This window comes from Canis aureus, chromosome 14, assembly GCF_053574225.1.
Source record: "Canis aureus isolate CA01 chromosome 14, VMU_Caureus_v.1.0, whole genome shotgun sequence".
Classification (NCBI taxonomy): domain Eukaryota; kingdom Metazoa; phylum Chordata; class Mammalia; order Carnivora; family Canidae; genus Canis; species Canis aureus.
This window is the reverse complement of record NC_135624.1, coordinates 47,856,384-47,882,958: the sequence shown is the minus strand read 5'-3', so window position 1 is coordinate 47,882,958 and position 26,575 is coordinate 47,856,384. Positions and strand designations below refer to the sequence as shown.

The 26,575-nt window shown below is 35.1% G+C and overlaps 1 protein-coding gene across 10 annotated transcripts in view; it reads left to right on the top strand.

Moving 5' to 3' along the window:
* The window catches only part of FRYL (FRY like transcription coactivator), a 191,273-nt gene that overhangs the window by 59,368 nt on the left and 105,330 nt on the right, over positions 1–26,575 (top strand). For 7 of the 10 annotated variants that reach the window (XM_077847955.1, XM_077847956.1, XM_077847951.1 and 4 more), the window contains 10 exons: positions 1,513–1,566; positions 4,039–4,178; positions 5,155–5,251; positions 14,584–14,663; positions 15,176–15,256; positions 16,903–17,071; positions 17,368–17,460; positions 22,390–22,488; positions 23,421–23,522; positions 26,289–26,333. In XM_077847955.1, the coding sequence (XP_077704081.1) occupies positions 1,513–1,566; positions 4,039–4,178; positions 5,155–5,251; positions 14,584–14,663; positions 15,176–15,256; positions 16,903–17,071; positions 17,368–17,460; positions 22,390–22,488; positions 23,421–23,522; positions 26,289–26,333 (960 nt within the window). The remainder of the gene's footprint in view (positions 1–1,512; positions 1,567–4,038; positions 4,179–5,154; positions 5,252–14,583; positions 14,664–15,175; positions 15,257–16,902; positions 17,072–17,367; positions 17,461–22,389; positions 22,489–23,420; positions 23,523–26,288; positions 26,334–26,575) is intronic. The other 3 variants (XM_077847957.1, XM_077847953.1, XM_077847954.1) reach the window with 1 other exon arrangement.

Genomic DNA, 26,575 nt, shown 5'->3' with positions numbered 1-26,575 from the left:
TGAATGATAAAGAAAACTGAGATACACAATGGAACATTACTCAGCCATCAGAAAGAATGAATACTGACCATTTTTATTGACATGGTTGGAACTGGAGGATATTATGCTGAGTGAAATAAGTCAGTCAGAGAAAGACAATCATCATATGGTTTCACTCATACGTGGATTATAAGAAATAGTGAAAGAGATTATAAGGGAAAGGAGGGAAACAGGAAAAATTAGAGAGGGAGACAAACCATGAGAGACTCCTAAATCTGGGAAACAAAGAGTTGCAGAAAGGGAGGTAGTGGGGAGGATGGGGTAATTGGGTAATAGGTATTAATGAGAGCATGTGATATGATGAGCATTGGGTGTTGTACTATATGTTGGCAAATTGAGTTTCAATTTTTAAAAATCTGGGTTTTTTTCCTATTTTGTCATTTGACTTCCTTTTTTCGTGTTATTTTAACTATGCATATACTTTTTCTTTATGTGGTTGAATTTAATATTTTTGTTTTGCTCTTGCATTTGGTGTCATATTTAAAAAGATCTGAGCTTGTTAAAAAAAAAACTACCATCTTTCAGGACTTCTTTTTCTTCTAGTGTTTTAGTGTTTTTATTTCTCATGTTTAAGTCTTTAAAACATTTAGGATTCACTGCGGTAATGAGCCCATTTAATTTATCCTTAAGAAAACCTAATTGTCCCACACAGTTTGTTAAAACTTTGCCTCAGTGTTTGAATTTCTACCCTTACTATTTTCCCATGTGTATTTGTGTGTGTTTTCTTTTCTGATATAGTGATCTATAGTGTTGTAAGTTCTTATTATTCCTGATCATTTCTCCATATGAACATTCTATTTTAAGAAATGGATCATATTAAATTGATAGAGTTTAGGGAACATTGATATCTCATGTGGTTGAGTGCATAAATGTTAACTGAGTTTTTCAAAACTCACTTCTAGGGCCTCTTCTTACATCTTTTTAGTTAATTGACTTTGTTTTATGAACTTGATTACTTTCTGTACACCGAATGACTTCCAAATGTATATCTGCAGGCTAATCCGTCCCATGTTCTTCAAGCCCCTATTAGTCAACATCTTCTCTTTTGTAGCTTACAGGGACTTCAAATTCAACATGACCAAAATACATCCTTCCACCCAAACTTTGTCTTCCCATTGTGTTCCCACTTTCAAAGGATGGTACCACTATCCATCCATCCATGCACAAACTGGAAACCTAGGAATCATCCACCAACATTTGTTTTCGGTCCCCTGTGGGCACCTCCTGCCTTGACCCCCAATCATGTGATTACTCTTTGGGAGGTTATCATGGAGAGAGAGCTGTGGCTCTGGAGCCACACTGCTGGGGCTTGAATCCTAGTTGTGTGACCCTGGGGAAGAGGGAGTCTTACCCATGTTTAAAACAAACCTAATTACAGATGAAAACAAAAACAATTAATGAATCTACTTATCATATATAAGATTTCTAATATTTTGTATATGTGCCTTTTTTTTTTTTTTTTTTAAACCACAGGAGAAGCCATTGTCTAGATCTCTTCAAAGAGGTGAAGATCTTCAGTTTGACCAGGTATGCCAATTTTGGAGGGATATTTTTTTCCTGAAAAGAAAATGTTTATCCTAAATCTGGTCCAAATACATCCAATATTAAGAAATTATTTTGTTTGTGATTCTTTTTGTCATTACACATTAGATTCTGTCTGAAATTGGTTGTTTTTTAACAGAGTAAATTGAAGGAGCTATTAACTGTGAGCTTTATAGTTCATGGAATGATCTGTGAACTTGATTGGTTTCTCTTCATTTAGCATCTTAAAACTTTTTTTCATTGGTAATCTATGTGCCCTTTGAAATTTTCTTAAAATGTTTCCAATTACATGCCTCAATCTTTCCTTGTGTACCAATCATACAAATTTAACAGAATAATAATTTACCTTTTTTTTTTTTTAAGTGAGAGAAGAGGGTGGGTGAGGGGCAGAGGGAGAGGAAGAGAGATTTTTTTTTTTAAAGATTTATTTATTTATTCATGAGAGACACAGACAGAGAAGCAGAGACATTGGCAGAGGGAGAAGCAGGCCCCATGCAGGGAGCCTGAAATGGGACTCAATCCCAGGACCCCAGGATCATGCCCTGAGCTGAAGGCAGATGCTCAACCACTGAGCCACCCAGGTACCCCGAAGAGAATCTTAAGCAGGCTCCATGCCCAATGTGGAGCCTGACATGGAACTTGGTCTCACAACCCTGAGATCGTGACCTGAGCTGAAATCAAGAGTCAGATGCTTAATCGACTGAGCCACCCAGGCGCCCCATAATATTTTACCTTTTAACATTTTGTTTTTTCTTGTGGGGGCTATCAGAACCTTAAAATAGAATATTAATATCTAAAATTGAGTGTGATATTCCTATAGCGTTAATTCTTTCCTCTTGCTGAGATTAAATGTTTGATCAAGTTTATTTTTATCATAATTCATTTCATTCAAGAATTATTTAAAAAAAAAGAATTTTTTTATTATGTATTGATTGTTTGCAAAAACCAATAACCCAGATTAGCTCTCTATTGGTATCTAGTTTTCCTGTACTGCTTTTCTCATAATTATGTATAGGAAACAAATTAATGTTCATATTAGTCTAATTGACTAGATAAAGGTGACTGGCTAGAATTACCTGGTAGAGACTTAACAAAATATTGTGTTTTTGGATTCTAGCCCAATTCTGAATCAGAATTACTAAGAGTAGTGCTCTGGCATCTGTTTTTTACAATAACTCCCGAGGTGATTCTGACGCATACACTTACTGAGTAGCCACTGGCCTAAGAAGAAACCATAGATAGAAAGGCTAGTTCTCTGTTAGCAATATTAAGATACTTTATATAAGGCTCTTCAAATCTCAGTGTTACTGTAAAAGATATTATTACTAATTATTAATCTTTACTTGTTAATATATTGTTTTAAAGATATTCAGGTCTTTTTTTTTTTAAGAAAGATATTCAGGTCTTAAATCCACTAATGATGAATAAATGTATAATCAGAATTTGAAATTCTATTAAACAGTGATTTTAAGGAATATTTCCATTTTTTATGTAAACGATTAATAAAACTTTAAATGGTCATGCCCCATAGTTCAATTTTTTTTCCAGAGTAAAGAGCCAAATGTGGTAGAAACTGTTTTAGTATATATCTACAACAGAAGATGGTATATTATTTTTTTCTTCTTTAGATATTAAAAGGATTTCCTTTGAGTAATACTGTTCATTGTTAATATAAGTTTGAAAAATTGGTTAAATAAAATTAGAATCTTGTTTTTACTTTAATTTCCTATATTAAAAACTATTTACCTGTCAAATTATGGTAATTATAAATAAAAGCATGATTAAAGGAAGGCAGAGATAATGAAAAAGGGAAAAAGTTTATGCAATCAAATAAACTGTTTTATTCTTTTCTGTTTCCCTGGATGAAGTACATTTTGAAGTTTACATGAAGAATGTAAAATATGAGGAAAATTAAATGTTTAATTCCTGGAAGTATCAAATTATCTTCATCAACTGACGCTTTCTATAATCCAGGACCCGAACAAGACCTTGAGTATTCCTGCAACCCATCACTTTTTAGTTAAGAAAAACAAAGTGAAGCATGTTTGACTGTATACTTTAAGATATTAATTTTATGAGCAGTGAGTTGCATCAGATACAGAAATTCCTTTGGAGAGTTTTGTTTTTGGGGGGTTTTATTTTGGTTTGGTTTTTTTTTTTTTTTTTTTTTCTCGAGATCCTCCAGATGAAGAGTGAGTGATCTTAGAGACTGCTTGCTAATGATAGCTGGTGGGCCTCTTACTGCCACTATAGGAACACTGATTTCCTTCATGAAATGAGTCTGATATTCACCTAGAATTCAGATAGTTTGAGTAATGCCTTAAATTGAATAGCAGTTGCTCATCCTGCCATGTTTATCCTAGAAATAGTAATCATTTCCAAATGATGGCTGGTAGAATTAGGAGTGTGATACTTCGACCATGTATTTTATCTTCTGGTAATATCTTGTGTTTTCAGTTGATAAGCTCTATGAGCTCAGTAGCAGAGCACTGTCTCCCTTCCTTACTTCGCACCTTGTTTGACTGGTACAGACGCCAGAATGGAACTGAAGATGAATCCTACGAGTACAGGCCTCGATCTAGCACAAAGTCTAAGGGGTAAGTAGCTCATTGTCCACTCTTCTACCCAGAATGGAAACACTTTCATTGAAGGAGGTGATACTGTTCTCAACCGAAGACAGTTATTGTTTGGTTTCTAAGCAAAAATATTGATTACTTTTGTTATGAAACTGATGATAAAGGGAAAGCATAGTCCATACTTACCTGTAAATCAAGGGAGGGTACCAGTTAAGGTAGATGGAACTCCACGGTATTCATCAAGCGCATAGTCATCATGCAAAAATGAATTTCAGGAGTGCCGTGTCGGTAGTTCAGTGAGGACCTTTAATAATTCTAGAAGTTAAGAAAAATATTTAAAGAAGGTTCCATTCATATGGTTTGTGAAGAGAAACAATTGGTATACAGGAGGACTGCCAAACCCTATATTGTTACCATGAGACAGACTATCCTTGGTGCTCAAATCCCAGAACTTGTCTTCCCCTCCTTTAAATTTTCCAGGAAGGTATTGGCTTTGCATAAAACCTCTATCTGTGTTTGGGAGATGGTCCATAGTTTGGAATTGGACTTTCATTGATGCCACTTGTGATATTTCAATTTAGATAAATGAAGAAAGTTACCCAGCACTGTATTTTCATCAGAAATGTTATTACTTTTGTTTTGGTTCTTAATTAAAAAAATACTAATCAAATATGGAGCAATGTTAGATTTTCTAAATAAAATCTAAAACATTTTTCTTAACCGATTCCTTTAGAATGGGTTTAATTTCTGTCAGAATAGTGACATGTTTATAAAGACTGTATAAAATATACAACAAGAGAAAGAAAATGAGAGTGTACATATATTGGATAATTTAAAAACAACTTGTATTAACAGTTGCTATAGGACACCATACAGTTGAGGAACTCCGTAAGTAACCGAACTGTTAACCAAAAGCTATTTTAAAATTCATGGTCTTTTTTTTTTTTTTTAAATTCATGGTCTTAAATGCAATCCTAACTTGGGGTTCTTGTTTCAGGGATGAACAGCAACGTGAAAGAGATTATCTTCTTGAAAGGAGAGACTTAGCAGTAGATTTCATTTTTTGTTTAGTTTTAGTTGAAGTCCTAAAGCAGGTAAGAAGCTCTTTTGTCTGTAGTGTTTGTGTTTCTTATTCTTATTTTGCCTTCACATTTCATTTACCTTATTTAGGATGTTATGTCTTAAATTCTGGCCCACATTAGCTAGATTTCTGCAATATAACTGCACTTCTTTCAGTTGCCTGGGGCTTTCATGGCCTTTACCTATCATTTCCTATTCTTTTTACCTTTGCATGCCATCTAAGATAGGAGATCTTGTTAGCAAAAGTAAGCTGAACAGAATTTGGGTTACATCTGGGCTTTTAGCTGTGAATGTAGTCCGCCTGTCATTCATCTACTTTAGTCTACTTTCAAAGAATTTCTCTTCTGAAGCCATCAAGCCTACATTCCGACATGTAATAATTGCACAGTTACAATTAAGGAAGAGGGGCAGTTTGACCTGGGTAGCACCAAATTGTCAAGTGTAAATGGGAAAACACCTCAGGATAATACATTTTTTATGTTTATTGAATGACCTTTAGGATAATGGCATTGTGCTCATACTGCACTCATGAGTTTAACATCTGAATAACGTAAGCAGTAAAGCTATAAACATATAATGTCTGGTATTATGTATATTTTTACTATTCAAAATTAGTATAGGTATACATATAAATACCTGAACTCATTTTGAAAGTTTTTTTTGGGGGGGGGAGGGAGTGTGTCAATTTTTGTTTTTTTTATTTACTAAAATCAACTACTTTGTTCAAATTCATGAAAGTGTTTCTTTATAGTTTGTAGTCTTTAAAAAGTTACCTATCATTCAAAGATGAGCCACATATTTCCAACCATGTACATTGTAACGCTTTGAAAAAGGTAGGAAACCTAAAAGAACAAAAAAAAATCATATTCTGCATATATAACATGTTTGGACAGGGGTTTTGTTTTTGTTACACAAAATGGAATAGAATATATAATATGAAAACAAATGTAAGATGTAAAAGTTAATTGATAGTCTATTTTTTTTGACAGAGGCTAAATTATTTGAATTATGTATTTATACTTTGCATGTTTTTATAATATATGTGAAAAATCATTAAAATCCACAAAAATTTGAAAAATGAAAAACAGATGAATGAGTTAATCAAAGGTGAAAATCATTTAAATTAATTGGTACCTTTCATAAAGGTCTTTCTTTAGGTGTATGAAAGAAAATTCCTCTGAGAGTTGTGCTAACAAGCCAGGTTTGCTTTCTGTGACATCAGTTTTGCTGGTATCCAGAGACCCTGAGGCCCGAGTAGTTAGGGATAGAAGAATTTAGGACCAGAGCCGCCGTTGACCATGACTGGACTTTGCCTAGGACTCCTTGTGGTTGACCTCTTGCATCTCCTGTCTGCTGATGTAGATTATGTGAGTGGTTTGGTAACCACCATCTGCACTTCTTTGCTTAATTAAATACAGGGTTTCTTTTTTTAGCAGGAGAGATTATAAATTGCCTTAGACATTCAGGTCTCTCTCCCTCTCTGATCTGGTTCCATGGTGCCCCCCCACCCCCCACATTCTTTCACTTGCCAATCAGTGTTTCCTCTGAAAGTTGCTCCTCATTGCAATTTCAGAGCTTCTGTGCACAGACAACCCTATATAAGTTTTTCTCTCTCCTCTTCCCCTTCCTCTTCCCTGTCCTTTACCTTTCCCCATCCTCTTTATCCTCCTTCCTTCCTCCTCCTCTCAAAAATAATCCAGATAGCTCTTCTGGTGGAGAAAACCATAAGATCTATAAATTTCCATTGGACTCGTTTTTCAAGTCCATTCCACAAAATCCCTTCAGATCCACTTTCACCTGGACTCTTAAAGTGTGGGGGGGGGGGGGGGGGAAGAAATAAAACAGCTTTAATAGCTAATTTTTGTTTTTGGTTCTGTCACCGTATTGTTCCAGCCTACAGTGGCCTTTCCACTTCCTGTTTTCTCTCTTTACCATTATCCTCATACTTTCACTCAAATGCACCTATGAAAGAATAAAATCTATCCCAAAGAACACAGAGATGCTTTATTTATTAAAGATCTTACATAAGGTTTTTTTCCCCCTCCAGTAAAAGGGAAGTCTTTTTAGCTTCTTCAAAACTAATAAAACCAGAGAAAATGAAGTAAAAATCAATAGAACTTTCTAAAATATCATGACCAATTTTCTACCATGACAAAGTGATGTAGAGTTTAATAGATCCAGAGACTAATCAATGTAATATATCTTGAATTTAATAGGACTTTTACTTTTGCCCCACATAAAAGACACATATTAAAACATGACTCAGTTTTATTTTGATGAGATGGACAGTCCCAGGAGTACTAAAGTATTGATACATGATTGGGTCAGTCTTAGGGAGGAGTAAATATTCCTTATGGTTTAGTCCTTGACCTCATATACTACAATTTTTTTGTCTTGAATAATTTTTCATGTCTTTCATCCATGTTTAGAACTCTTCATGATGCATAAAGTCTCTATATCCTTTGTATCAGCTGGTCATTGTAATAAAACTAAGAGACAGCCAGGGCAAGTGTTTTCATCCTAGCTCTGCCATTGTCTTGCTGTGTAACTTGGGTGAGTTATTATCCATCACTTCTTTCCTCCTCTGTAAGAGAGGGATGATAATAGTATCTATTTTTGTAGAATCGTGAGCATTAAATACAGTAATGCTTGGGACATGGAAAGTGCTCCATAAATGTTATCTGTTATTTTCATTTTGCAGATGAAGAAATGTACTTAATTTAGTGATTTGCTGATGATCATAAAGCTAGTTCACTCTTTTACTCCAAGTTTCTCCTGTTAATAAAAATATTGGTAAAATCAGTGACACAAAATTAGGTGACCAGCATCTTGGAAAACTAAAGTTTCACTCTTTTACTCCAAGTTTCTCCTGTTAATAAAAATATTGGTAAAATCAGTGACACAAAATTAGGTGACCAGCATCTTGGAAAACTAAAGTTTTGATCATAACAAATTGGACAAAGAATTGAGTTTGTATAAATGTGATGAAATTAGTGTGATTCACTGTAGGAACAAAATTAATTCAAGATGATGGAGGACTTTTTTTTTTTCCCCCCAAGAAAGTCCAACATAATTTGAGGGTCATGGCCAACACAGATTTTAGCATGTTAATACCAAAGGCTTTCAAATTCATGTAAAAGCATGTTTAAACAGTAACATAAACATTTAGAAAGTTTGAAACCATTTTCTTTTCAAGTAAATTTTAGTCAAACATTTACTCATTGAAACAAATAAGATTGGGAAACTTGGTTTTGTGAGCCACTTCCAGCTCTTGGCTTAGTTTTACTACTGCTATTGTGAAGTATCAGAAGGTGGAGTAAGTACATCCTTAGTATTTTCAGATTTAACATTTGTGTAGTAGATGTAGATGAGTTGCCTGAAGGTTTATGCAAATACTTGTTATTTTTCTGAGGCTAAATGTATTCATTCCCCTTTCCATTGAAAGCTGATCTGTGTGGTAATGAATGAGCCTCACTGACTCCACAATATCTATATCTTAACCTGATTTTGTTGTTTTTCACTTTCATGATGTGATAAAAGCATTAAAGTTTGGGAGGTGAGGGGGCTCATTGGTTGAGCATCTGCCTTTGGCTCAGATGCTCATTGGTTGAGCATCTGCCTTTGGCTCAGATCGTGATCCTGGGGTCCTAGGATTGAGCCCACAGGGAGCCTTCTTCTCCCTTTGCCTGTGTCTCTGCCTCTCTCTCTGTGTCTCTCATGAATAAATAAAATCTTAAAAAAAAATAAAGTTTGGGAGGCGATGCTGGGAATGGCCTTGAAATAAAACTTGAATATTCTTTTTTTTTTTTTTAAGTTTTTAAAGTAATCTCTATATGCAAGGTGTGGGGCTTGAATGCACGACCCTGAGGTCGAGATCCTCTGAGCCAGCTGGGCACCCCTGGGTATTCTTTAGAGTCTACTAGGTATATAGCCTTTTGGAATGTTGAAGTAGAATTAGAGCTGCTTCTAAAATCACAGATGACAAGACTAGAAAAAGTCTTGATACTGTAGGTGGGGATATTACTCCCTGAAAGTAGAACTTTTTATCTATAAGCCGAAATGGGATTCTGCTCCACGTCCATTTCCTGAGATTCAATTCGGGAGTGTTCTCAGTTTTGTTACTATTATTGAAAATAAAGGGGAAAATAGGGATATTAAGAATGTGCATCCTGATAACGTTCATTCTTAAAATGTTTGGAAGTTTTACTTTTACCTTCCAAAAATTAAGGATAAGACATATTTCTTCTTTTACTTCTATTTGTGTCTCTCTTCTGGCTACCATATGATAAAATTGAAAGCTTTCTTATTTGTTTCCTTTATTAAATGCATTTTTATATGTCAGAAACTGGGCATACAGTATGTTCTAGAGAAGGACACATCAGCTTCTGAACTTCAGTTCCCTCATCTGTAAAATAGGGAACAAGTATCTACCTTGTAAGATGAAGTGTTACAAAAATACCTACCTAATGCCTGACACATAAACACATAAAAAGCGTTGACAGTGACAACAGTAGGGTAGTAATAAAGAGTATACAGCATGGCGTAGTGCCCTACCTGTCATTGTTAGACTTCAGACATAGCTGGACCTAATAAGACAGTTTAGGAGTTTAGGTTTAAGTTAGCTTGCATTTCATCTCTCTAGCCTAGAGCACATTAAACATCCCTGTGAAGAAATCAATATGGTAAAACCACAACACAGCACAGTAAGTGCAATATAAACAATTAAATCACATAAAATGCAGTGTTGCATTATTATTGCAAGGTCAGTGAAATGTGTGGGGCCAGCCTGTATGATTAGCGCCATGAATTCTGGAATAGATTCTTGAAGTCAGGCTGCAGGCTGCAGGCTCCAGGTATAGCCTATTCCTGACCAGTTTGTCATCCCCTGGTGGTAGATGTAGGCTCCGATTTAACCATCAGTGGGTAGCCACAGGGCTGAGTGGGATATAGAGGACAGAAGCATTGATGATAGTAACTGTTGTTGTTGTTGTTACCTTAGGGCCTATTTATGGGCTCAGTGGAGGGGAGATCAGGCTGGGGGAATATATCTCCCTCCTTGCTTCTCAATGGGCCCTTGTTTCCTGCCATTTTTCCTACCAAGCTTTCTCCTCAGTATCTCCATCCATATTTTCTAGTCCTTTCATGTTCTCTACATTCTCAGGAGATAAGAACTTTGGTGTCCCCTTTAGAAAAAGAAAAGGTGAGAGAACAAAAGAATCCATCTCCAATTGTAATATACTCGATTTTTCATTGTCTTGGGGCTAGTGATTATAGGGTTTCGGTGTGTCGTCTGTTTTATAGGTGGGAAGTGAGAACTTCCTCAAGGTTATATAACTAGTAAAAAGAGAAACTTTGGCTTGATTGAAATAAATCAAAATCTGTGGTCTTTCTACACTTTTTCATTGTAGTGAAGAAAACATTTTTATTTATTGTATAAAGGTTTGAATATAGTTCACTTATAATAAACTCATCATATTGATGTATATACAAGGAGCGCTTTGGGGGATACTCTTTTGAGTTCCTTATTAATATGGAATAACATTATTGTCCCAAAAAGGTGTTCAGGGTACCAAGTAAAAGATGGTCATGCCTCTGCTTAATTGATCAGCCAATATTCTGAAATTCCTATATGAATAAAACATGATGTTATACTTTTATGAGGATGTGTCTGCCTATAAAAGATTGAGAAGCTTTCTGTAATTATACAGTCAAGCATAAAATTCATAGTTAAGTATTTCTAATTGCTAAAGAAATTTTGGGTTTAAAATTCAGTCTTCCAGTGTGTGGGACAAAGGTTAAGATTATTCTTGTGGGGTCTGAATTCTCGAACCTTACTAAGCAGAGTAAATTCCGTTTCTGTGCAGTTTATTAACGTGGGCTCTTCAAATCGCTGCTTCTCTGAACAGATGAATAAACTTCTTTCCTATATCATCAGGCTACTACTAGTACCAGGTTCACTGAGAACTAAGAAAAGTAGCATTTGGATTACAGTTGTTTCCTCACCTAATCCCTATTTGATTTTGTGATGGAGCACATTTTCTTCAAATTGGATTCCGGGTGCAGGCCTTGAGGATGGTCTCGGTTTCCAGGAAATCTGAGATGAATGCTCTCTCTCATCCTCCTCTGGTCAACAGCAAATATCAATATGCCTAGCCAAGATAAAGCTCTAGCCTTCCATCCTGGAGTAGAAGTTCACCATGAGCCTTTTGAAGCTGTGTTAGCTGCCTGCCTCCCTCTGCTCGGACAGCATTTTAAAAATGGTCCTAGGATTCTCCTCTGTGTTGTGCAAGTTTAGTCACTTTCTCATTGAGCTGAGTACCAGTCCAATGAGTAGTTACTTACTGGATTTCTCGTATGTCTTGTCCCTCATTACAATGTAATTGTAGTTACTGTTTCTAATGGCTCTCTCCTATTTACTAGGTTTGAACCAGCTCCTGATCATTATGCAGAACTAAATTCAGCTCCCCACTGATAGATTCCTGATTTACCTTTGTAAAAAATATCTTTATTTTAAATAAAAATCTCTCCTTTATGAAACCCTCAAGAAACATTCTCTGACCATCTCTAAATAGTTTCCTGTTATTCTTTTCCCTAGTTGAGTTTGTCACTTTCTTGATAAATCTCTATTACAATTTTATCCTATTGATAAGATGTTCTCTACTGTATATTGTTACAAATTTTAAGGAAGTGTGGAATTCCTGTCTGTTTTGTTTTAATTGGACTTCAGGGCCACAGAATGGGATAAATCATGATCCTGGTTCAAGATACACTGTTATCACTGGTGTCTATGTGGCTACCTGTGTTTTTGTTTACAATATAATGGTTACCTGTGAGGCCCCAAAATACCTATAGCTTACGCCTAATTATGTAAATCTCTCCTAGTTTACTCCCTTTCTATCCTCTTACCATTATACTGATTTTTATGTTATTCTCTTTTAAAAATGTTTTCATATATGTTTGAATAGTAAGTTTTTCTCATCTTTGAATTTCCTAAAAAAAAAAAAATTGTATCCTACTGTATATTTTTCCTCTGGGACTTACTTTTTCACTCAACAGTATGTTGCAGGGATTAATCCATGAAATGTATAGCTATACGTTATTATTTTCTTAACGCATATAATTGCTAGTGTATCGGAGCTCCACCCTCTTAAATTCATTCCTGGAGCCCTGCAAATTAAGCTGCTGGAGCTCACATTAACAGGAGAAAAGGTTTATTGCAAAGGCACATGGAGGCCTTCTTGGAAAAGAAGTCGAAGACACAAAAGAATGGTTAGACCCTAAAATTTAACAAAGAGCAATACATTGTGAAGTGACAAGACAAAGAAAAGGAAAAGTGGCAAAGGGTAGTAAACTGGGGGGAGGAAAATATATGGGGGAAACTAATGGGAGATAAGGGCTGTTTAGTAAGCTTTGTGCAGACCTACCTTATTGTCAACTTTCTGATGATAACAGTTGCCCTTTTCTTGGTATGGGAAAGAGGAGAAAAGACTGCTTTTAGAGGCAGAAAGGGGGAGGGTGAAGAGCTTTGCCTGCACCTGCTATTTCTCAGCTGCCTTCAGCTCAAAATAATTCTCATGCCAAAGTGCCATATTTTGTGGCGGCATACTTTGATCTGCTTCATTAGGTTGTGGGCTTTATAAAAAATTGAACTCACACCAGCAATGTCTCTGAAACATCATTCACTTACATTTTTTCTACTATTTGGTATTATCAGACTTGACTTTTCCCCATTGAATAGGTATATTTTCATTCTCCTTATAACGAATTAAATCAAGCATCTCTTCATGTTTATTAAGAATAAGCACAACAAAGGACAAAAACAGAAAATTATAAAGCCTAGCCAAAAGCCTTCAAAGAAGTGAAAAGATACTCCATGTAAATGTGAAAGAGCACAGTTATCCCCAAATTGATCTATTGATTGATTGCTACTCCAATAAAAATCCTGATGGTTTTTGTGTACCTTCAAAGTTGAATATGGAGGAACAGTGAGCCAGAAATGGCTATGCTCTCTCTGAAGGAAAATAAGGGGGACTTTCAGGGCCAGACATCAGAACTTATTCAGATAGTGTAATAATGAAGACTGTATGATTTCAGTACCAACATATAAAAGTTGATAGAATAGTGAGCTCAGAAACAGACCTACACATATATAGAACTTGATTACTTATCAGTGGTGACTTGTATAATCTCTGATCCATCAGTTCCTCCTTTTGGACTCTTTCCCATTGTCCTTTTGGACTATGCAAGTATATGACATTAAGTATACAAGGTACTTATTGTATAACATTATATTGGTTATTGAAAATCTGGAATAAAATGTTTGTCAATAGGAAGCTCATTAAATACATTTTAATACACTGAGTATTATACAGCCGTTGAAAAGAAAGGAGGAGCTCTAAGTACTGACATGGAAAGATAAATCAGGGACCCTTGGTTGGCTCAGTGGTTTAGCGCCTGCCTTAGACTCAGGGCGTGATCCTGGAGTCCTGGGATCGAGTCCCACATCGGGCCTGCTTGGAGCCTGCTTCTCCCTCTGCCTGTGTCTCTGCCTCTCTTTCTCTTTGTCTCTCTCTCATGAATAAATAAAATCCTAAAAAAAAAAAAAAAAAAGAAAAGAAAACGAAAGAAATATGAATCATCCTGTTAAGAAAAATAAGGTATGTGTGGGTGCATGTAGGAAAAAATCTGGAAGGATATATACCAAGCTATTAATAGTGATTATAAAAGGGGGAAGGGGCAAGGATTTTACTTTCTGGCTTAAAAATTTTGATTTGTTTCCCATATTAGTAGGTAGCTTATAATTTTTGAAGAACTCAACAAAACAAAAATATTTAAATGACAAATTTCTAACATGAATAAGGCCACAAATAGTTTTACTCTTTTATTTTTTCACAAATAGTTTTAAATTGTTGGAAAAGTTGGTGTCGTTTTGGCCTACTATTTAGGATAGAAAATCAGACTAATGGAATGTGTGGCTGGCTCAGCCTATCAAGTGCTACAGAGAAGTACATGTGGGCATTGTCTTAATTTCCCGACGGTAACAATGACAGTCACATCAGCAACAACTGCTACTTTTTCCCCTTTCTGGGCCATAGTTCAAGGATTTGTGACTATGAAGCTTAACGTTCTTAAATTTAGAGCTTATTAAATTAGATGGGTAACTGAATTCTCAGGGAAAATATAACATCCTTAGAAAAAGGGAAGGTTGACTAAATGGTAATAGATCACATCATGGAAATGAAAACTGCTTATTGATTTAATTAGTTGAAATGTGGAGAATACTCAGAAAAGATTTGTAACCTACTTAGCTCTTGCTGACTTGATTTTTTTGTTGTTGTTGTTCTAGATTCCCGTTCATCCTGTGCCCGATCCCTTAGTCCACGAAGTTCTAAACTTAGCTTTTAAGCACTTTAAACATAAGGAAGGGTAAGTAAAATCCTAGTTGGGGATTATTGATTTTCTCTACAGGTTTAGACTGTTTAAATATAATTCAAACCCTCATTGATCATTTGTTTTTAAAAGAGTCAGAGCACTTATCTTTTTTTTTTTTTTTTTCTTAATCCACACAGAATGCTTGTAGGAAAGGTGTTATGTTTTGTTTTTTAGGCTCCGTGCCCAATTTGGGGCTTGAAGTCATGACCCTGAGATCAAGAGCCCCATGCTGTACTGACTGAGGTGGCCAGGTGCCCCCATAGGAAAGATTTTATTGAAATAATTCTTAAAACTATTGATTGGATTTATAAGAATTAGAAGGTTAAATCTCATGACAAAGTAAAATCCAGAGATAGAAGAAAATTCATATGGATTTTATTGTCCTATCAATGAATCATCAGAGGAAAAAAAAAGCTGTGTAACATCCTAATAAGAAATTTTCAGATTTATTAGGGAGAGTTTATAGAAAAAAAATTGATAATACATTTGTTCTCTTGTTGTTTTAGATATTCAGGAACCAACACTGGGAATGTGCATATTATTGCAGATTTATATGCGGAGGTGATAGGGGTTCTTGCCCAATCAAAGTAAGTGTTATAAATCACTGACCTCAGTTTGTATTTTAGAATGCTTCATTGCTAATATCGTAGACACCATTTTAGATCTATTTCTTTTTCATAGTTATTTTGAAGTCTACTCCACCTTTTATTACTTAGCTGCTTTATTCCTTAGGGGATTTTAAAGTTACATCCATACATTAATTTCACAACTTTTCATTTATTTGGGGTTTTCCATAAATATCTGAATTGAGGAAGTTGGAAATGACCAGGAATAGCCAAAGACATTACCTTATGCTTATTTTTAACTCTTCTATAAGAAGTGCCTTTTTATTTTAAGTCATTTTTTTCTTTCTTTAGAACTCTACAGAGCTAATAATGACTTTTAATACTTTCTAGTTGAGTACTTTCATTTCTGGGGTAGCAACTCAGTGTCTTCCTCCTAATTATCTTATTTGTTTTAGCACCAAACAGAGTTTTGGGTAGGTAGAAGAGATCCCAAAAAAGAAAAAGGAGATAATAGATTACTTCATAAGGGTGTTGTTCATTAGGAGCTAAACTCATTGAATTGTCTCGAACCATCATTCTAAGAAGCAAAGTACAATTCTTGTGAATGTTTAGTTCCTATGATTATAGTGACTAATAATTATTATGAGGAATTTAATAAAGGAGAAAAACCCTTGGAGTCTAGTGTTATTGCAATGGGAAGATTTTTTAATCTAATATATTTTCTTTATCAAATGCAAAAGAATACATTCATGGAAAATGGTATTATACACTCCAAGACTCAAATAGAAGTGGATAAGTAGTATTTCCTGTCATGTATCCGTATTTCATGAATATGTACTATTTTTTTTTCCCTTCTATAGTCAGTGATAATTGGAAAATATGCTTCATTTGTCATTTTAACTTTTAGGAACTGGTTTTGCCAAGTAACATTAATAGTAAAATACTTAAGCTATTTCATATTATATAGACAGAGGAAATTAAGTATTATTGGTTATTAACCTGTTAGGTTTGCAACATAAGCAGAGAAAAAAACCTAGTCACCTTATCAGTTGTGGTCATTTGAATCCAGGATGGTGCTTACATTTGAAAGCATTTCAGTTCTTTAGCTTATTCACATTATATGAAACCATGTCCTCAGATTCCTTTCCTTCAGGTTTTTCTCCAGTGTAAGGAGAAATTAATTTGAAGTGACGGTAGTCTAAAATTGATTGGTTCATGTCTTTTAACAAATTTGTAGTCCCTAATGTGTTCTCCATATAACTCAAATTACGGATTATATAAAAAGCAGCCTTAAAAATTAGAGACACTATCTGATTTACAGGGGGATGTTTTATAGGTGGTTTATTTGGTTGTATTATGATCTTTATTAAATGATAATGGAGCTGCATTGATGCTATTATAGGAATAAAGAAATCTTATTTTCTCTCCTTATGGAGCTTCCCATTTTAAAATAAATGAACAGCAGATTTAGAATAACAAATAACTTTGTTTTTCTCTCTGCTTTTCTGGCAATTTTAATGAGGCCAGATAAAAGAGATGATGTTTAGGTAAAATATCTTTAGATTTCCACCTTGAATATCATACGGGAAATTAGTGTTTATTTTTTATTTTTATTTTTCGAAATTAGTGTTTTGAATTCATATATTATGTACTCACATATATTAAAGGTTTCAGGCTGTGAGGAAGAAGTTTGTGACAGAGTTGAAAGAACTACGGCAAAAGGAGCAAAGTCCACATGTCGTACAAAGCATCATCAGCTTAATAATGGGAATGAAATTTTTTCGAGTAAAAATGTATCCTGTAGAAGATTTTGAAGCATCGTTTCAGTTCATGCAGGTGATCTATCTTCTCTATCGCAGGGTTTAGAATTAGCCTAACAGTAGTTATTCTTGCTCTTCGTGACTTTTTAAAAGAAACAAAATGTGTATAAATTAATGACATCATTATCAATTCCTTTCTCTGAGTGTTAGTTAAGTCATAACAAGCGTGAATTAACTTTCTTTTTTAATTTGAGCATGTTTTGACCTTAGCTTTTTGGTAAAAGGACAGTATTTACAAAATCATCATGATCTTCAAATTTCTTTAAATCTTCCTCTCTTGTTAACCTAATGTATACCTCTTTCTCCTTCAAGGAATGTGCTCAGTATTTCTTGGAAGTAAAAGATAAAGACATAAAACATGCACTTGCTGGTTTATTTGTGGAGATCCTTATCCCTGTCGCTGCTGTAAGTATATTTTAATTTTTGTATTAATGTGTTAAAAGTACTTTTTTGCTGAAGAAGTTGCCACGTGAAATATTCTTACTTTCTGGTAATTTCATAGACTCCTAAGTGGAAAACTTTGAATGTAACATGGATTCAGGGAAAATGGTTATTAGCCAAATGCCAGTAGAGCATTGATTAGTTTTGTCATTAAAAGAGTAGGCCCAGGCCCTTAAAATCCGGAGTCTGTTAGGAGGGCAGAGAATTTGCAACCTTGAGTCTAGGTTATGCCTCTAGGTAATGGCTTCCCGAAGTAGCTCAGGGCAACATGCCACGTTTACTCAGGACTTTAGCTTCCTGCAATGTGGTAGCCATTTTAATAGCCTCTGATGAAAAGTACTGTAACAAGTACCTTGGAATTTACAGAACTGTTTCGATTTTAAATGTTCATTTCTGTAGTTGCTGTTGATGTTCATCATCATATTTGTCCAAACATCTATTCTAAATTATTTAGAAATAGGGTTACTATAAATACGATTGCACTAACTTCTAGGGAAGCCAATTTATAAAAGCCTCTCCTGGTATAAAAGCAGTGTGTTATCTGAAAATAATTTTGCAGTTACTAGTAACAGCCTACTATAAATAGGATTAAGAGATCTTATAATACTTAGATGCCAGGTTTTTTCCCCACTTTTTTTTTGTCTTAAATCCAACTCAGTCATTCTGTATATGTGATCTGCTACTCAACTTTCAGTATGCTACACTCTGCTGCATAAATATTCTTTTCATATATATCATTATTTCATTTTTTTAAAGTTGAGGTAAAATTGACATGTAGTGACTATGCATCAAGTATACAGTGTTGACATATGTATGCATCAGGGAAACCATCACCACAGTCAAGATGATGTGCATATCTGGAGCACCTGACTGGGTTAGTTGGTTAAGCATCTGACTCTTGATTTTGACTCAGGTAAGGCAAGATTTAATCTCAGGGTTGTGAGATTGAGCCCTATGCTTGGCTCTGCGCTGGGCATGGAGCCTGCTTAACATTTTCTCTTCCCCTCTCCCCACTCCCTCTCTTTAAAAAAAAAAAAAAAAAAAGATGATGTATGATGTATATATCTGTCACACCCTAAAAGTTTCCTTTTATTTTTTTAATCCGCCCCCCCTTCCATTCACCCCATCTTTGGATAGTGCAACTGTCAATCTTCTGTCACCCTACCTTAGTTTTGGTTTTCCTAGAATTTTATATCAATGGAATTTTACAGTACAAAACCATCTTTTGGCTTCTTTTACTCTACTTAATTATCTTGAGTTCCAAGTATGTTGTGGAATATATCAGTGGGTTTTTCCTTTTTTCAGTAATATTTCATTATATAGATACCCTACATGTTCACCTGTTTTTGGACATTGGGTTGTTTCCAGTTTTTGGCTGTTAGAAATAAAGCTGCTCTGAAGATTTATGAGCAACTCTGTGTATGGGGCATATGCTTTTATTTCCTTTGGGCAAATGTGTAGCACTGGAATTGGTGGACTGAATGGTAGGTATGTGTTTATTAAAGAAATTGTCAAACTATGTTCCAAAGTTGTTGTACCATCTTGCATTCCAAGGAGCTATATATGAGAGTTCTGGTTTGTCCACAACCTCACCACCTCCTGCTTTAGCCAGTTGTCTTAGCCATTGTACTAACTGTGGTGTGGTGTCTGACTGTGGTTTTTTAATTTGCATTCCCATAATGACTAATGATTTTGAGCATCTTTTCATGTCTTTTATTTGCTGTCCATATATTTTCTTTGGCAGTATGTCTTTTGAAATCTTTTTCTCTCATTTTTTATATGGGGTTGTGTTCTTTATTGGGGGGGTGGGGAGGAGGGAGGTTGTGTTCTGATTGAGTTTTAAAGGTATATATTTTTTTGAGATATATTTATATATATATATATTTTAAAGATCTTATTTATTTGAGAGAGAGAGAGAAAGAAAGGGAGGTGGGGTAGAGAAGGGCAGAGAGATGAGAGAGAGAGAGAGAGAGAGAGAGAGAGAGTCTTAAGCAGATTCTGTGCTGAGCACAGAGCCCAAACTGGGGCTCCATCCCACAACCCATGAGATCATGACCTCACCCAAAACCAAGAGTTGTCAACTTAACCAACTGTGCTGCCAGGTGCCCTAATGTATTTTAAAAATATGTTTTGGTTGCAGATATTTTATCAGATATATGCTCTGTGAATATTATCTCTTAGTCGATGATTTGCCTTTTCATTCTCTTAACTGTCTTTAAAAACTTTTTAATTTTGATTAAGTCTGATTTATCAATTTGTTCTTTCATAAATTGTGCTTTTCTTATATTAAGCCTTGCCTAACCCAGGACCACAAAGGTTTTCTCCCATATTGCAGTTTTAGGGTTTAATTTTAGGTCCGAGGTCCATTTTGAGTTAATTTTGTATATGGTTGAAGTATGAGTTGATTTTGTTTTGTTTAATTTTTTGTTTTGTTTTTACATATTGACATCCAATTGTTCTAGCACCATTTATCCATTTTATGACAAGATAATTCTTTCCAAGTAGCTTAGCTTTTTGCTTAAAAAATCAGTTGGCTGTATGTGTGGGGGTCTATGTATCTGATTCTGTTATGTTCCATAATGGTTTTATAAATGATAGGTTTATTTTATCAAAAAGAAAACAGACTATTCACATGGCTAAAAACTGAAGTGGGAATCTATCTGCCTGCAAATCTGTAATTCATGACTTTTGTTCATAGCCATTATTTAAAAAATTTCAAATATTTATAAGTAAATATTCAAGACAGGTGTAAAAAAATCCTGCCAATCACTGTCATTAATGTTTGAACTTCTTCACTTCCCTGTCCATCTTTCCTACACACGCTCTAGTCAGGACCTGAACACCACAAACCATTCATATGATTACATAGATCACCAGGCATTTAGTTCAGTACTATACAATGAAAATCTAAACTACAATTTGATTCTCACCATGGAAATAAATTTCTTCTCCTTTAAAATTTTCAACTAAAATAAAGCCTGGATAAATGGAAAGTTATTAGCTTCCTTTCCTAGCCAAGATGGTATAATTTATAAAATCATTTATAAAACCATCAGTTTTAGGCTATTATCATTAGTACATGTACTTCCAACTTATTTTTCTAGAAGTGGTTAGAATTATTGCTTATCCGGGGATCCCCGGGTGGCTCAGCGGTTTCGCGCCTGCCTTTGGCCCAGGGCGCGATCCTGGAGTCCCGGGATCGAGTCCCACGTCGGGCTCCCAGCATGGAGCCTGCTTCTCCCTCTGCCTGTCTCTCTCTCTCTCTCTCTCTCTCTCTCTCTCTATGTCTATCATAAATAAATAAAAATAAATCTTAAAAAAAAAAAAGAATTATTGCTTATCCATCCCAGACTGTCATTTGTTCTTCCCCCTAGTCTGAAAATCAGTTCCTGCCAGGTACCTAACTGGGATTAGGTTGTATTTTTAAAATAATTAAAAGGAGCAGATTTCAGGAAGAAAGACCCTTGACTGTGGTCTATTAATGCTTTGTTGCCTTATTTTTCTTTTATGTCATGTTTGCTTTTGCAGTGTGTTTGCAAAGGCAGCCCTAACAAAGTATCCCAAACTAGATGGCTGAAACAACAAAAATTATTGCCACACAGTTATGGTGGCTAGATGTCTGAGACCAGGGTGGTGGCAGGTGGATTCCTTCAGAGAGCTGGGAGGAAGAACCTGTTCCGTGCCTCTCACCTCCTTTCTTGACATCTTTGACATTACTTGGTGTATAGAACCATCACCTGAGCTCTGCCTTCATTTTTACATGGTGTTCTTCTATGTACGTCTTTGTCCAAAAAAAATTTTTAAGCATATCCGCCACGTTGGAGTAGAGCCCTCCTACCCCAATATGACTTCTCCTGACTTAACTAATTACATCTGCAGTGACCAGATTACATCAAATAAGGTCATGTTATGAGGTACATGGAGCTAGGACTTCAACATCTGAATTTGGGTTGTGGGAGAGGTGACGTTTGAATCTGTAGCATCTACTCTGCACATAGAGCCCCTTCTGTCTGGAACATTCTTGCCTCTTTAATGGCCTCCTTCCCCCCTTTGCCTGGTTGGACTCTACTTATTTGTTCATGACGCGTATGGAGTACTTTCTTTGTATCAGACCCTCTTCTATGCAAAGGGAGTGCAAGAATGATCAATCTAGGAAAGACTCCCTGCTCTTACGGAGCTACTTTTAGTGCAGAAAAGAGACCGTAATCTAGGATGTAAAACACATAGTATGTAGATGGTGATAAGTACTATGGAGAGATGTCAAGTAGGATGGGGGATAAGAATTGCTGAAGGGATGAGGAAGTGGGAATTTTAGATAAAGTGATCAGCTGAGGTCTCCACTGAACAAAAACTGAAGGAACGAGGGAGTAAGGCGTGTGCTGAATCTTGGGGAAGGGTTTCTGGGGCAGAAGAAACCAGTGCAGCACATGCCCTGAAGCAAGACCATGTACGAAAATGTCCTAGGACCTGCAAGGACGCTAGCTGATGTGGCTGGATCCAGTGAAGGACAAAGCCAGAGGTTACATGGGGAACTATTGCAGAGTTTCAGGGAAGAGGGGCTGGATTCAGCTTAGGTGTTACTTCCTTGTAGGGTTTTTTCTATAGGGGCCCCTTGTGTGTGCCCAGAGCACAGAGAATTTCCTCTTTACAGCATCTGTTTGTTGTAGCACATGCTTATTGCCTCTTCCTTTACCTGTGTTCTCAGGGCAGGGACTGAGTTTATCGTATTAACTTAGCATCTGGTTATTTGGCAGTTTATAGCATTTCGCTGAGTTAAATGGTTGTGAATTATTAACTGATTTCAAACCTTACAGAAACTTCTTGTAATTCTTGTATAGTCTCATCTAGTGTGTGTAACCATTCTCTTTCTTTTTGTATTATCTTTTGACCTAGGCTGTTAAAAATGAAGTGAATGTTCCCTGTTTGAAAAATTTTGTGGAGATGCTTTATCAGACTACTTTTGAACTGAGCTCCAGAAAGAAGCATTCATTGGTATTGAAAAACACTTCCAACCTTTACATATTTAATTAGGAGTTATAGTAATTGATTTATGAATTCAGGAGAGATTTAAAAGAATTATCAAAACTGAAGTTATAAAATATCCAAAATGCAACATAAGGGCAAGTTTTATATCTTTTTCCTGCTCTTTTTTTAAAACTTCCTATTCCTAATTTGACTAGCTCTACATTTGATAGGTTATTCAGACTTCATCCTAAGTGTTCACCTGTTTGACAGATGCTTTACATTATGTATTATACCATGTGAAATGTTGAGGATGCTCATAGGAAACCATAAATTATTTTACATTACAATAAATTGTACCCAGAAGTATTAGATTATTTAGGAACCATTGTCCCATCTAATTACATCATTTCTACTCAGAGATTTAAGGCTTTTATTTTTTCCACTTAACCACCCACTTCATACAACTTTGAAGGAGTTTCTGTAAATTTTTATGCAGCTTGAAGAGAGTGTGGAGAATTACACAAATACTTGACCACTTAAGGTAGAGTTCTAATAGTGACTAAACAGTGATTGTGCCAGGCGTTGAACCTAAGTGCTTTGCATTCTTTGTTTTGCTTTAATCCTTACAACCCTGTAGGAAATACATAGAAAAATAGCTGAAATGTTAATGCCAATCTGTCCTTGATCCCAGGGCCTGCGTTCCTAACCATTGTGCTTGGCGTAGGAGCCATGGGTCTGAGGAAGAATAAAAGCACATGATGAGATAGATTCAGCAATTATTCTTGCAGAAAATTTGCCCTTTATCATTTTTTTGTTACTCTGAGATCGTATTTCTCATGACAAATGGGAACACTGCCTCAAAAATTTACTTCTCTTTGTTTATGAGAATAAATGTAATTTACAAATCAAGTGCTTTTTCATGAAAAAATGTTAATTCCCCTTTTCCCTGTCTCCTATAGGCTCTATATCCACTAATTACCTGCCTTTTATGTGTCAGTCAGAAACAATTTTTTTTAAATAACTGGCATATTTTCCTACAGAACTGTTTGTCACATTTAAAGGTAAGATGTAATCACATTTCTGACCTGTAAATATTTTAACCATAGCATATCCATTTATGCATATGTATTAAACAATATGTAATAAAACTTTCATTATTATTGGTATCTTTGAATAGTGATACTTGACCATATTGCTTTTCTTATACATTATTCTTTCTGAGGGGAATCATGTCTTGACACGAATAAACTTTTGATTGAAAATTTAGTTTGTCTTAACGCAAAATTGTACATTTTAAACAACTGTTGTTTACATTATCTTAGATCTAGCAATATTTGTTAATAAATAAATTCCTTTAGAATTGCGGAGTGTTAATCTTACAGTCTTACAGAACCCTTCAGATACTTATTTTGTGTTTCATTTTGAGAAAATTAAGTAATGTTGGCCCAAGCCTGAAAATGAAAAAACCTTGATAATAAAATGTCCCTAAAAGCACATTTAATGTAAGTATGCCCAGCCAAATCTAAAAGCCTGGTGTTGGATCCACATGGATACAAAAGTTCCTGAAATGATTCTGCCTTGAATCAAGGGATAGTTGTTACTAACACTATTTGGCACATCCATGTCTAGTCTCTCTTAATGTTGTAAACCAACCTGTGCGATGGTATGGTCTTTATCTTCCCAGGATATTCTTTTCTTCTGTGGATAGGGGCTCCATTCATGAATGTGGGACTATTCGTCACCTGCATGTCGTGTAAATGCTTGATTTGAATACTATTTTGATGCATAGTTGAATATATTTGAATATTTGTTTCCAAGTTCTAGAAACATAACAGACATGACATTTCATTTCCTGTTATTCTTCCAAGTTAGGGATAACGTTGAAAAATCTTATACTTGGAAGCTTTCCTTGTCACTGTCAAGGCACAGATAGATTAAATGACTTTTCCCAGGCCCTATAGGTCATTGTGGTATTTGAGAAATAGGACCAGCTCTTCTTTCCCACTTTGAAAATGGTCCACTGAACAGCATTATCCTATGTATTTTTTCCATGACTTTATGTATCATTTTCAGAAGTGCCTTGATTAGTTAAAGAAGTATACAGAAAATAAGAGTCTTCAAGAAACATTTTTTTGGTTATTTTTCTCCTAGATACACATTGATATTATTCACACTTGGACAAGAATTGATATACTCTCTTTGCTTTATTTATGAAAATTCCCAGGACCAAATCAAGTTCATTAAATTTTTTATGTCATGCAACCAGAATGTTTTAATTAATCACATTAAACTGTTTTCTGTCCTCATTTTGAAAAATTCATACAGATATAGGTACTGAAAGGGAATTGATCATTTTCTGGATGGTATGATTTTCCATACTTTTAATAAAATATTTTAAGACATGCACTTAAGTGTTTTCTGAAAGGTTGCTTTGTTTCATGACAATTCATACTTTTCTGTTGCTTGTTGGAATTTTTTTATATATATACGTTTTCACCTAACATATTTGCAATTCTTTCGCAGTACCGTAACTTTTATTTTTTGTCTTAAGGCTTTCATTTAAAATGCTATTTTCTTTGAACCCTTACCTCCTGTTAAATATTTCTGGCATATTGCCCATTTTCATTAATGGCAATGTCAGTCTGCCAGGCTAAAGGAGATAAGAGCCACCTTAGCATGAATATTTGGAATATAGTTGTCTTGGCCATTAACCCTTAACTTACATTAAGGCTCTATTCAGCAGAAATTTTATGAATTGACTCCTGTTTATTAAGTTTTAGATACTGTGGCTACACTGCAGTTGAGGTAAGACATTGAGTATTCAGGAAAAAAAACTATACTAGTTACCTGTTGTAACAGACGTAATTTATTTGTTTTATATATAGGTAAAATAATTACCATATATTAGATGCTCTAGTATCTCATTTAATTCTTACTGTAACTGAGGCTGAAAGAAGATAAATAAGTAACCCATGTTCAGGGAGCCAAAAAGTGATAGAGATGGGATCTGCATCTAGATGCAGTCAGTTCGTAACTTTGGCCTTCGAGGTCTACCTGTTGTTACCTTTCAATGGACTGTAAGGAATTTTGCTGTACTGAATATCCTCAGAAAATATTTGGCTATAATTCTGTGATATTAAAAAAGGCATCATTCTCTAGAGTCCTGAAAATAAGAATAAATAAGACACATTTTCAAAACACTTTAAAATTGTCCGATTTTTTTTTTAATTACCATACCAGTTTTTGAAGTTGGTGACCATGAGAAGTGGGCTTTAGTCCTGTAGGCCCATAAACAGCATGAGAAAGCATACACTTGTATTCACAGAAAATGTTAAATTTGTTATTTTTGTCCTAAACAGAAGTTGATAGTTTCCTATTTCCCTATCTTTATATCAGCTAAAGTCATTGCGTGAAAAATTATTGAAAAATTATTATTCTAAAGAATAATTAAAAAGGGGTGGAGGGAATAATAAGAATAGATCTCCTGTAGTGATAATTTGAAGACTTTTTTTTTCTACAGTGCATAATGATTTTCTTTTAAAAATTTAAACTTGCTCAAACTTTAATGCAGTGCTTTGAGAGGAATATAATAGGTAGTTAAAATTTTGACTATTTTCTCTTAGTTTGAGTATTGTAGATGTATCCTATGATGTCCGAATTATAGGATTTTTTTTTCTTTAGTGTTTCTGGCCACTGTCTTGGAAATTTCAAATTTCTTCTAAATAGAGACCTTGGTGAAGAGCTGTCTTGTTTTGTGCTTATTTTCATCTAACATGCATGTGCTGCATCTCATGTTTATGTTTGCTGTCTCACATTGCTTTATTTAGATGCCATCTAACAACAGTATCAGAAAACAAATAGAAACACTCCAGGTGAGTTGTGTTGATGTTACAAAGTAAAGTACTGCTTTATCTCCTTTAAGTGTGGCTTTTTTTTTTTCCTTTACCCATTGTTGCATTGCATGTCTAATGTATTTATTCCAACCTGCTTTTCCTCCTGTAAAAGACTAGCACACAAAAGGGACACTCTACAGGGTTAATATTATGGCCCCAAGAAGATGAATTTATGGGCTGGAAGTAATAATGAATGTTGATTCTTAACCCAAATCCTCAAT